Raw genomic sequence first — 11,864 nt, forward strand, 5'->3', positions numbered from 1 at the left:
AAAACATAGATCACATTTGAATACAGATGCGAATTGAATATTTCAGCGAGCCTGTTAAATTTACATGTTATAAAGAAAAGACATCACAGGAAATGTGACACTCAAAAAAGCGTAAATTAAATGATAAGTGGTACTGAGATGATATCTGAATAGTTTCAGTGCGACCTAATTAATTATCACGACGTGTTGAATGGACGCAAGTCATAGTTTTCTCTCAAATTCTATAGGCTGAGCTGAGCTGTCAATCACGCCTCTGTGAGTGTCATGTTAGGTAGCGGCGTAGAACTGGGCCTGTATAGGCTGTTGAGAGTCTCAAATCGAACCGAATTAGAGAAACTGGGATACTAGCGGCTTTATTTTCTTCTTTAGAGCATTTTAATAGTTATTGCAACACATTCACACGCACATTAGGCCCAGCGGAACCGGCAGCATGTCTGCAACAGGAGATTTCGGCAACCCGCTCCGTAAATTCAAGTTGGTGTTTCTGGGAGAACAGAGCGGTGAGTGTTGAACCGAACCGAACCGAACCTACTGGTCCCGTAACTCTTTCTTCATGACTGTGTGTGTGTGTTTGTATTTGACTGTTTGAGTATCTGCTTAAATATCTGTGTGTGTGTAACATTATGAGTGAATGTGTGTATCTTGAGTGAATGTACGTTATTATATTGCGAAATATGTACTACATTATATATATATATATATATATATATATATGTGTGTGTGTGTGTGTGTGTGTGTGTGTGTGTGTGTGTGTGTGTGTGTGTGTGTGTAGGTAGGGAGGTAAGATAGAGTATTACATCATATATTGATAGATGATAGATTCTGGTATAAAATATTATGGAGAAAATGTATATAAATATTGGTTATGTTACCATAAAGTCTGGCCTTGAAATTCTTTTCAGAGTATATTTTTATCTGTCTCATGTGTAAACATGATATTCACATGTTTTGCTGACATGCTGATTCAATGATCTGGATCTTCTAACTATTGAACACTCACGTTTCAAATGTTAAGAGAACTTGAGTATGTTCATAAGATAAAAACACCAGCACTGACTAATAGATAGCACTGCATTGCATTCTCGGTATGAAGATCTATTCCCCTTTCTGAGATATCTGGACCAAACACAGGTTGGCTGTCAATCTCTTTTCAACTTCGTGCTAGTGAAAAAATCACTGGTCCCAGAATTCAGCAGTAAATCAGAGTTCTATGTAAATCAGTATAAAGCATAAACAAAGATCATGTGTCATTATTTTTTAAAAACTTTAGTTAGACTAGATGTGTAAAAATAGCTTGGCCTTTTTTTTTTTTTTTTTTTTTGGGATTTCTAAAAATTTGAATAGTAAATAAACATTGCAAATATTCAAACTATTTGCATTTATTTACATAGATACTGATGCATGTGTTCATTTCACATGCAGTTTTTAAATGAATCTATTTTATCCTGTATGTTTCAGTCGTGTGAGAAGAATCTCATGTGAATCAAAAATGAATGTTGACCAATTTATGCTTTCATGCAGACTTTTTCTTCAGTCAGTTTTTAAAGTTGTGATTTTGGAATGAAATCTATTCACATGACAGTGTCAAATGTTAGGTGTCTCAAAGCATGGATACACATGAAATGGACATTTAATTTGTCTTCCTGGGTGGATTTGTTCCTTCTAGGAAAATTTTTTGGCATTAAAATTGATGATCATTGATGCAGAAATGTCTCTGAATAAAAGTTGGCATACAGGTCACAACTTCACAAGGATGTAATAAAGATATGTAATGTTTTGATAGTAACCAGTTAATTTTTCATTTGATTTTGCAGTGGGAAAGACATCTTTAATAACCAGATTTATGTATGACAGTTTCGATAATACCTACCAGGTGAGTGAATATTTTTCAGACTCATTCTGCAACTTTACACAATGTTCTTTGAGTTGTTTGGATGTTTCTGATCAGATGCTTGAAGTAGTGTATTTTATACAATAAGTTTCATTTCCTTGCTTTTAATTTTCAGGCCACAATAGGAATCGATTTCTTGTCGAAAACAATGTATCTTGAGGACAGAACAGTAAGTAAAATGTTTTTTTTTTTTTTTGTTCTAACAGTAAATGCACATGCCTTTAATTTTTTTAAAGTTACTAAATGCATGAAAATATTAATCTTGTATAATAATTTCACCAGTGTGTAAATGTCTGGTATGCTATTGATTGATGACTAAGGGATTTGTATGTTTTACATTGGTCAATACGTTTTATGGCTGCACGATATGTCATTTTTAAAAGCATTTTAATGTCAGTTAACATATTGATTTGAATCAAATTGCTATTTTTTATACTGTGGTAAGAACAATACTGTTACATTGTGTTAATTTTCTTTAAATTATATCTTTATTATAATTATTTTAATTTATAAAAGTTTACCATGAACTTTGGTGTTGAATAAATGATTGAATATATAAACAAACAACGATTGTAATGCATTCTACTTTAAATCTACCTGTAGTTAACTATCACTATTATTATAGAAAATAATTTTAAATTGATTTGACGCATTAATGTTTGGTTATTCTTATGACATATTATTATAATTGCATTATGCATAATTCTACATCACATTTTTCTCCTTGTGAAGCCCTAGTATTTTTATTTTCTTTGTTGAACATTAATTTGAACATTTCTGTTGTGATGTGTCTGTAAAATCCCAACATAAAGTGCACCATGAGAAACTCCCGTGCCTCTTTCTCCTGATGTGTCTCTTTCGCGCTCTCTCTGTAGTTATTCGTTTACATGTATGTTTCCTTCTGTAAAGAATTGTTCTTTTTGAGTGGGAAGGTTTTACTCTGAAGATCTGCAGTCTTGATAACATAACCCAACCCTAACCCTTACTAACATGAGCCCATCCGAAGACTCACAACCTTAACCCTTAACCTTAATCTGTTCCCTAGCACAAATCCTGAACTTGAAGTCTTTTCAGTCCACTTTGCTTTTTCTTATTTCTTACATTTCATTCCACTCCTTTTTTATCTATTATTTTCCCTTTGAATGTTTCATTTTCCCCCTTTTTTTCCTTTATTCTCCTCCTTTTCTTTTGTTTGTTTTCCGTTCACGCAGATCAGGCTGCAGCTTTGGGACACAGCAGGACAGGAGCGTTTCCGTAGCCTCATTCCCAGTTACATCAGAGACTCTGCTGCTGCTGTTGTAGTTTACGACATCACAAGTAGGTATCTGAGACCCGCTCTGCGTCCAGTTCCCCTCCTCTTACCTCTTCCTCTTCCCCTTTCTCCCCCATTTTCTCTCTCTCTCTCTCTCTCTCTCTCTCTCTGCTGGATCTTTGGTGCTAAAATATTTGGTCAGGTGCGGCTGCAGCTTTGGGACACAGCAGGACAGGAGCGCTTCCGCAGTCTGATTCCCAGCTATATCCGGGACTCTACGGTTGCAGTGGTAGTCTATGACATCACAAGTGAGTGTGGATCCTCGGCCGGAGAACTTAAGGAAGAGGAAAGCTGTGTGTCATCTCAGCGCAGTCTCTCTTTTTCTGTTACACATCCTTTGTTTAATGTGATTTCATTCTCTTTGTCTTTTTATGACTTGTTTTTTGTTTTGCAATTGCAATTCAGTGTTAAAAACTGAGAACACATCTTTGTTTTGTATATATTTACATTTAAAGGTCAGCAGATATGCGTTTCATTGTAGCTGCTAATAAAACAATAAAAAGCAGCTGTATAATGCAATTTTCATGAAGACAAATTATCTTTTTCTAAAAAGAATAGAAAAAAAGTAAATTTTTGGCAGCTGTGGTTAAAAGTTAATTCTACACCCTCAGCACTCAAAAGTAAGTTCCTACTAACATTTTTTTTTTGTAACCATTATTTTTAGCAATGCATTCTTATATTTGCTAAAAATGTTTTGTTAAATGTTGTTTTCTTAATTTGTTCATCTAAAAAAAATCTGAATTATTTATAAAAAGGAATATGCATTCATTCACCATTTTACAGACTGATGAAATATAGTTGATGTAGATGAGAGATGATTTGTCTATTGCTTTTCAGATTAACTCTTTCTGCAGACCAAGTTCCTGTGACAGGTTCATGAGCATAGAGAGACTTCCAGCTTTAGAACTACTTCTTTCTTTCCTCTTATTTGATCCCTGTTTTTTTTTGGTCTGTGATTTGTCTCCCTGTTTATGATCCTGGGATTGCCCCTGATAGACCCCCTGAGGCTCATCTTGATTATTAACCCAGTGTTTCTGAAATGCCCCCGACAGATGTTAACTCGTTCCAGCAGACCACCAAATGGATCGATGATGTCCGAACGGAAAGGGGAGGTGATGTCATTATCATGCTGGTGGGAAACAAAACAGACCTTGCAGATAAAAGGTATGTTTAAATAGTTGCGTTTGCGAACAATATGACATGATTTGTTACACTGTGGTTAAACGGTGTTCAACCAATATACAGGTATATTCTTTTGTTCAGCAAGGGTGCATTCAATTGATCAAAAGTTTCAGTAAAGACAGAAATCTTTTGCAACATTATAAATTTCAAATAAATTATGTTCTTTTGAATTTATTCATTCATCAAAAAATCCTGAAAAAATGTATCATGGTTACTTAAGCAGAACATTGATAATAAATGTTTCTTGAGCAATTCAGCGCATGTGACCCTGGACCACAAAACCAGTCTTAAGTCGCTGGGGTATATTTGTAGCAGTAGCCAAAAATACATTGTGTGGGTCAAAATTGTCGATTTTTCTTTTATGCCAAAAATCATTAGGATATTAAGTAAAGATCATGTTCCATGAAGATATTTTGTAAATTTCTTACCGTAAATGTATCAAAAGTTAATTTTTGATTAGTAATATGCATTTCTAAGAACTTCATTTGGACAACTTTAAAGGCGATTTTTCTCAATATTTAGATTTTTTTTCACCCTCAGATTCCAGATTTTCAAATAGTTGTATCTCAGCCAAATATTGTCCTAACACGCCATACATCAATGGAAAGCTTATTTCCTCAGCTTTCAGACGATGTATAAATCTCAGTTTTAAAAAAATTGACACTTAAGACTGGTTTTGTCGTCCAGGGTCACATATTAGAATGATTTCTGAAGGATCATGTGACACTGAAGACAAATTATGCTGAAAATTCAGGTTTGCTGTCACAGGAATTAATTACACTTTGAAATATATCAATGTAGAAAACCGTTATTTAAATTGTAGTAATGGTTCACAATATTACTGTTTTTACTCTATTTTTGGTCAAATAAATGCAGCATTGTTGAGATTAAGAGACTTAATCTTACACATTACCTTAACCAAAGGTTTGGGTTCTGTATGCACAAATTTGCTGCAATTTTATTTTATGCAATATTTACATAATGTATACTAAACTAACAGAAATGTATCTAATGACAAAAGCACCTTTTTTTGAAATGACACAAACTAATACTAAAACTCTCTTAATCTGCTCAAAATGGCAAAATATCAGCAGTAGGCAAATATTAATTATTACATGTTTTTGGGGGATAATTTCAGGCAAGTTTCTATTGAGGAAGGAGAGAGGAAAGCCAAAGAACTGAATGTAATGTTTATTGAGACTAGCGCTAAAGCTGGATACAATGTCAAACAGGTGAGTGTGACTTGAGATTTCACTTGAATCAACAGTGTCAATCAAATATGTGCTTTGATGCTTAAAAATCAAACTCTACATTAAATGATTTATTAAACGATATTCGTATAATTATTCAAAAACAGCATTACTGAACACTTCTCTCATATCAATGTCTTCAGAAGAGTCTAGATGATTAAATATTCAACTTTTCTGAATGCAAACCATCTCAAATACACCCACACACACTGCTTGTTTTTTTTCTGATCCCAGTGTGAGTGTTTAATAACGGGGCTTGTGTTTGTCTCGTCTAGCTTTTCCGGCGTGTAGCAGCAGCTCTTCCTGGTATGGAGAGCACACAAGACAAGAGCAGAGAGGACAGTATCCTACACAAATACAAATATATGCATACATTTACAGATATAATTGGGCTTTTCACACTTGTTTTAGTACTTAATTGATTGTCCATTTGCAAGTGTTGCAGTGTAAACAGACTACAAAACATCGTGTTTTTCCTTAATTCTTTTTTTCTTCAGTGATTGACATAAAATTGGAAAAGCCGCCAGAGCAGCCGGTCAGCGAAGGCGGCTGTTCATGCTGAGGATTCAGTCGACATTTCTGTGCCGTGTCTCTTATTGTCGCTCTTTCAGACGCTCTTAGTCGCACTCACAGCATCTCTCTGGATATTCTGCAGAAGCTCCGCCCACCTGGAGGGAGTAGAACACTACTTGCCCGTCACCCTTGTTCCCGCTGACCGACTCAGATGACTTTAAATTCGAAAGCACAATGTGGATGTGTGTGCTGTTGCTTTTCTATTAATTGTTTCCGTTAATCCTACACCTTTTGTGGTGGTTTTGTTTTTCACTCTCAAAACACTTTATAAAGTGTTGTTTATGTCCATGTTCCGTTTTATGTGAAATAATACTTATATTACTGTAATATTGACGTGAATAGGAACAAAACAATATAAATAAATGAAATTACAGAACTGTTGTGAGAAGGATATCCAGATTTGAATACGTGAGAACTTGCTAAACATTGTTCCAGATTCACGGTGCAGAGATGGACGAAATGTTTGCGAGTGTTTTTGGAAATATCCAAGTTTAGATTTCATCATATGTGGCTATGCGGCGTTACATCTGTGACGTTGCTAATGCCTCTTCTTCATAAGGAAGAAAGGAAAGTGTAAAAACAAATGTTTTTGGAATTTGGGAAGAACAAGTGCTGCTTTTAGCTCCGTTGACTCAAGCATTGCATTTTTTTTTTTTTTTCGTAGATGCCATTTCTTATTTTGAGCATTAGAAAGCTAGTAGATTAGTAAAAGAAAGAGAAGTACAGTAACTGTAAAGAAATATTATGTATATTAAGGGAAGTATCAGATCCAGTTTAACAGATAATATGCAGACATTGCCTTTGATGGTTTGTTTTATTGGGCTTCCACTGGTTTGTTTGTTTTATTAGCATTGTAAAGTTTGATTTATTGTAATAATGACACACTAGATATGGTTTGTTTTGATTTGTTGAATCAACCAAGAATCCTAATATTTATTTGTAATGTCTTTTGTTTTGTTTTTAAACACTGTTTGGGTTTTCATAATTTGTAGACAGAGACGTTTAGACATTCTGGCCCAAAGCACCTGCCACGTTTGTTTTTTTGTTAAATGTACAGTGATGAGTTTGTCCCCAGACTGATCTAAACGTTTTTCAGATCTAGTGTATTTTGTTTGGTTGTTTTCTTGAAAAGGTCTCATACATTTCAAATGGATTTTAACCAGTTTCGTCTGGCGACACTGCTTGACACCAATGTTCGTTATTTGCACTGCTAAAATTGATCAGCATCTTGAGATGTCCCTAATAAAATCTTGTATTTAGCAACAGTGTTTTTTTTCTTGATGGATAATGTATAACTGTGTTAATGAGGACATTGGTAGATTTGATTGCAAACACAAAAAAATGAAATGCTAACTTATATGATTCTGTATGTAATAACATTTTATTTGAACCGAAGTGTTGCACAACAATATAAAGTTTATAATAACTATATTTGCAAGGTAGCATAGTAGAGCATAAACAGGACAAATGCAAATGCTGCTCTGCCTGCCTCTAGTGGTCAGTCAAGAGAACTGATTTCATAATCCTGCCTTTATTATTGAGGTATTTCAAAGGCTTGATCAATATATTCAGCTTTTGTTTGCTACTTCAGCATCATAACCTCTTGGAAGAAGATTTTTCAAGATCCTCATATTTGAAGAGCATTCAATGGTCTGATGATCACTCCCAAACCTCATGCAATGAAAAATAATAAATTCTTGGCTTTAGCGTTTTATAATTAGAAAAATTATGATAGGAGCTTGAACTTGTGTCTGAGAAAAATAACATAATAATGGACAAAATCCTGAACTTGTTTGCAAATCTTTACAAGTACGCTATACACAGAATCATAGCAGCAAGAAAAAACAATCATTATTTAGCTTTGTGCAGAATTAGTTTTAGATATATATCGGTGTTCTACAGAAAAATCTGTTGCTAAATCCTATCCTGATAAATTTGGGCAGCTAAAATAGGACTGTTTTCTTTAGACTGTAAACAATGAAAAAAGAAGAATCACTCCTTTGCACACTGATTAACCGCTTCATGAGTTTAAGTCAGCTGCAGCTATTCTCATATTTACATATTTATATGCAGGAGCAAGAGCATATGCTGTGGCTGAAGTTTATGGGCGGCTCTTCCAGTCTGTTCTCTCACTCTTTCTAGTGATCATCCAGCCATCTGACCGGTCCTCAGCAGAACCAGAAGGGCATCCATAGAAGTGAACGCATTGCTGCACCTGCAGCCATTCCAGCCAGGAGGCCCAACGCAATCTGCTCTCCGAAACCATCGTCATGAGAGTCTCGGTGTACCCAGACATGCTGAGTCCCTGCAGGGAAGCACATCAGGATTAGAGGTGCATCCCTGGTTAAATGTTTTTTTTTGTTTATGAAAAGATTCTACAGAGGGGACCAATAAGACCACTGAAACTCAAACAGTTACAATTGAATTTCAAAGTGGCAATAAATTGTTACATTTAAAACTTATACTTATATTTCATCACAATTTCTTAAAGGAATAGTTCACCCAAAACTAAAAATTTGCTAACAATTTACTCACCCTCAGGACATCCAAGATGTAGATCAGTTTGTTTCTTCATCTGAACAGCAAGTGATTAATGCTAAATTTCTTCAGGTCCGTTTTGATGAAGAAACAAACTCATCTACATATTGGATGTCCCGAGGGTAAGAAAATTTTCACGAAATGTTAAATTTTAGATGAACCATTCCTTTAATTTTCTTTTTTTAAGTAGCTGTAAAATGTGTCATTAAAGAAATGAATGAAATAACAATATACAGTCATGGCCAAAAATGTCGGCACCCTTGGTAAATATGATCAAAGAAGGCTGTGAAAATTAATCTGCATTGTTAATCCTTTTGATCTTTTATTTAAGAAATTCACAAAAATCTAACCTTTCATTGGATAATAAGAATTTAAAATGAGGGGAAATATCATTATGAAATTAACGGCCACAATTAATGGCACCCTTTTATTCAATACTTTTTGAAACCTCCATTTACCACTTTAACAGCTCTAAATTTTCTTCTATAATGCCTGATGAGGTTAGAGAACACCTGACAAGAGATCAGAGAACATTCCTTCATCCAGAATCACTCCAGACCCTTTAGATTCCCAGCTCCATGTTGGTGCTTCTTCTCTTCAGTTCACCACTCATTTTCTACAGGGTTCAGGTCAGAGGACTGGGACGGCCAGCAGAAGCTTGGTTTTGTGCTCAGTGACCCATTTTTGTGTTGTTTTTGAGGTTTGTGTTTGGATTATTGTACAGTTGGAAGATACAAACATGGCCCATTATAAGATTTTAACAGAGTCAGTCACTTATTGATTTTGACCAATATTGACCAATAATTGTGTCCGATGTGTATTTGAGAAAAACATTTATTTCGAAATGATATTTCCCAATTTAAATTCTTATTATCCAATGAAAGGTTAGATTTTTGTGAATTGTTTAAATAAAAGATCAAAACGATTAACAATGCAGATTCATTTTCACAGCCTTCTTTGATATTTACCAAGGGTGCTGATATTTTTGGCCATGACTGATTATGGTTGTAATAATAATTAAAACAATGTATTATATAAACGTATAACACACAAAGTGGCAATAACTCTTTCTTTGTGCTTTCTGCAGAATGAATGATGTGTTTTTATAATTACCTCCACTACCCGTACTTGGCATGATGTAAACCGCATTATGACTGTTAATTGGAACAGTCTGGTATGTATCGTCATAAGGATTGTATGTGAAAACCTGTGAGAGTGAAAAGAAATGTAAATTGAGTAAAATATGAAATAAATTACAATAAACAGAGAAAACCATTCTGCATGTCAAGGAAAACACTCACAGGATTTCTTTTTGCCTCCATGAGTGTGAGTTTCCAGGCCCTGAAAAGTGACAAAATGTAAGTAAATTTGAGAGGAAAGTGAGCAGGGCTTCATATGTTAAGTTAAAATGTCAAAGGTCAAGACTTACAGTGCCTCATCTTCACTGTTGGCACACAGGATCAGCAAGTTACCATCCCTCAGAAAAACAACCAGCAGATTCTCTCTGGGGTGACTCTCAGGTGGACATACATCTGCTCACAAAGACACTCTCTGTTAAAACAGTGTTAAAGTATTTTCATACCATGCATGCACATGCACTTTCTACATGACCAAATAAAATTGAAAGGTTGAAAAAGTTCCTTCCTACTTGGACACTCCAGTCCAGACTTCACATTCACACAGGTGGCCTTCAGATTCACTTTGGCCTCGTAGTCTCTTCTGGATTCAGTTTTGTAAAAAACAAAGCTCCCATCTATCCACAGGTCACACCAGTTCAGCTTCCAGCGTTTGAGGACTGAACCTGTGAAAGTTTTTAATAACATAATAATAAAAATCTATATTATTATTGATTATCTGTCTCCATTTCCATAGCCTTTTTTTTTTTTAAAGATTAATTTAGGCGGTTTTTGCTTTTATTACAATAGGGGGCGGGAAAGGTCCACGAGTCGGGATTCGAATTCCAGTGAACTGAATCTTTTGATTCCGTTCAGATTCGTTCATTGACTTATTCAAAAGTAACATGCTACAGCATATTACGAGTATTACGAATGAAACACTGAATCACTCAATCAACATATCCGTTCAATACCACTTTATTATTTTATTAGTCGTAGTTATGTGGCTTTCACCACAGTATTGTCAACTCAGACATCCCGAAGACACTAGACTTGTTCGCTAACGAAGAACAGACCTATATTTATTGGTCACTTGTTATTTATACTATCAATAATAATTTTGCACTGTCTATTTTATGAATGGAGAAAATTAGCTAGTAATCGTCTCCTGGCCTGCGTCCCAATGTGCACACTATCATCCTAAATTCTATGTGATATTAATACTTTTCAATACTATATAGGGCAGATAGGGGTGGGTAGTATGCACATTGGGACGCAGGGCTGGAGTCTTTGCAAGGCATGAAGTTATTTGTGGAGAGGATTTAATGTTCAAATAGGTTTTTAAATGTAATCCCATCGGCATTGATTTATCATTTTTTTAAATTAGTGTGTTGTTTGGACCCTGCTAAAAAAAACAATAGAAGCCCAATAGAAACCATCACAGAAATTCAAATGGTTTCCATTAAAATACCATTATGAACCATTAGCTTTTTCCAGTAAAACCATTACAGAAATCCTTTTTATAGTGTGTTTTGGGCATTTTTCCAATAGGATTTAACATCCCACCAATAGAATCCATTAGACACCATTATAGGTTCCATTAAATACCAATACAATTCACATTATAACTATTAAATCCATTACATTTTCTATTGTGTTTTGGGCAGGGTTCTATTGTTTTTTTCTAGGTGAGCACAAAACAACCTGGGGTCCATAACTAACAGCTACTGTACTGTACTGTACTGTAACACTGACCATAAGAGGATTACTGCAAACAGTGTCAGGCCCTGTGTTTCATAACAAACCTTCTGGAAAAGTCTTTGTAATAATAATACATAATATAGAATAATATTTGATCTATTTATTTTAATATACATACAAATTCTTCCTCAATCTTCTGTTGCAACTTCACTATACTTTCAGAGGTACCTTGAAAAGACTGGGAAACTCTTTATATAAGCATATATGAATGAAGAATCGTATACTTACTCTGTCTCCAAAGC

The 11,864-nt window shown here is 34.8% G+C and overlaps 2 protein-coding genes across 3 annotated transcripts; one reads left to right on the plus strand and one right to left on the minus strand.

Annotated features, from left to right (window-relative positions):
* The first annotated feature begins 135 nt into the window (after positions 1 to 135).
* rab6a (RAB6A, member RAS oncogene family) lies at positions 136 to 7,471 on the plus strand. 2 transcript variants are annotated; one of them, XM_058789241.1, is made up of 8 exons: positions 136 to 500; positions 1,815 to 1,873; positions 2,007 to 2,060; positions 3,103 to 3,208; positions 4,256 to 4,367; positions 5,524 to 5,617; positions 5,911 to 5,977; positions 6,133 to 7,471. In XM_058789241.1, exons 1-8 carry the CDS (start codon positions 431 to 433, stop codon positions 6,195 to 6,197), a joined length of 627 nt encoding a protein of 208 aa, XP_058645224.1. In that variant the 5' UTR covers positions 136 to 430; the 3' UTR covers positions 6,198 to 7,471. The 2 variants fall into 2 exon arrangements, with proteins under 2 accessions (XP_058645224.1, XP_058645223.1); XM_058789240.1 differs by lacking the exon at positions 3,103 to 3,208 and adding an exon at positions 3,346 to 3,451 and having other exon boundaries at positions 148 to 500.
* A 113-nt stretch (positions 7,472 to 7,584) lies between these two features.
* Positions 7,585 to 10,629, minus strand: plekhb1 (pleckstrin homology domain containing B1). Its single transcript, XM_058789243.1, has 5 exons — positions 10,395 to 10,629; positions 10,176 to 10,278; positions 10,048 to 10,087; positions 9,860 to 9,953; positions 7,585 to 8,513 (listed from the first exon to the last, which is right to left on the minus strand). Exons 1-5 carry the CDS (start codon positions 10,567 to 10,569, stop codon positions 8,377 to 8,379), a joined length of 549 nt encoding a protein of 182 aa, XP_058645226.1. The 5' UTR covers positions 10,570 to 10,629; the 3' UTR covers positions 7,585 to 8,376.
* Positions 10,630 to 11,864: the final 1,235 nt, after the last annotated feature.

Source organism: Onychostoma macrolepis, chromosome 10 (assembly GCF_012432095.1).
Source record: "Onychostoma macrolepis isolate SWU-2019 chromosome 10, ASM1243209v1, whole genome shotgun sequence".
Lineage (NCBI taxonomy): Eukaryota > Metazoa > Chordata > Actinopteri > Cypriniformes > Cyprinidae > Onychostoma > Onychostoma macrolepis.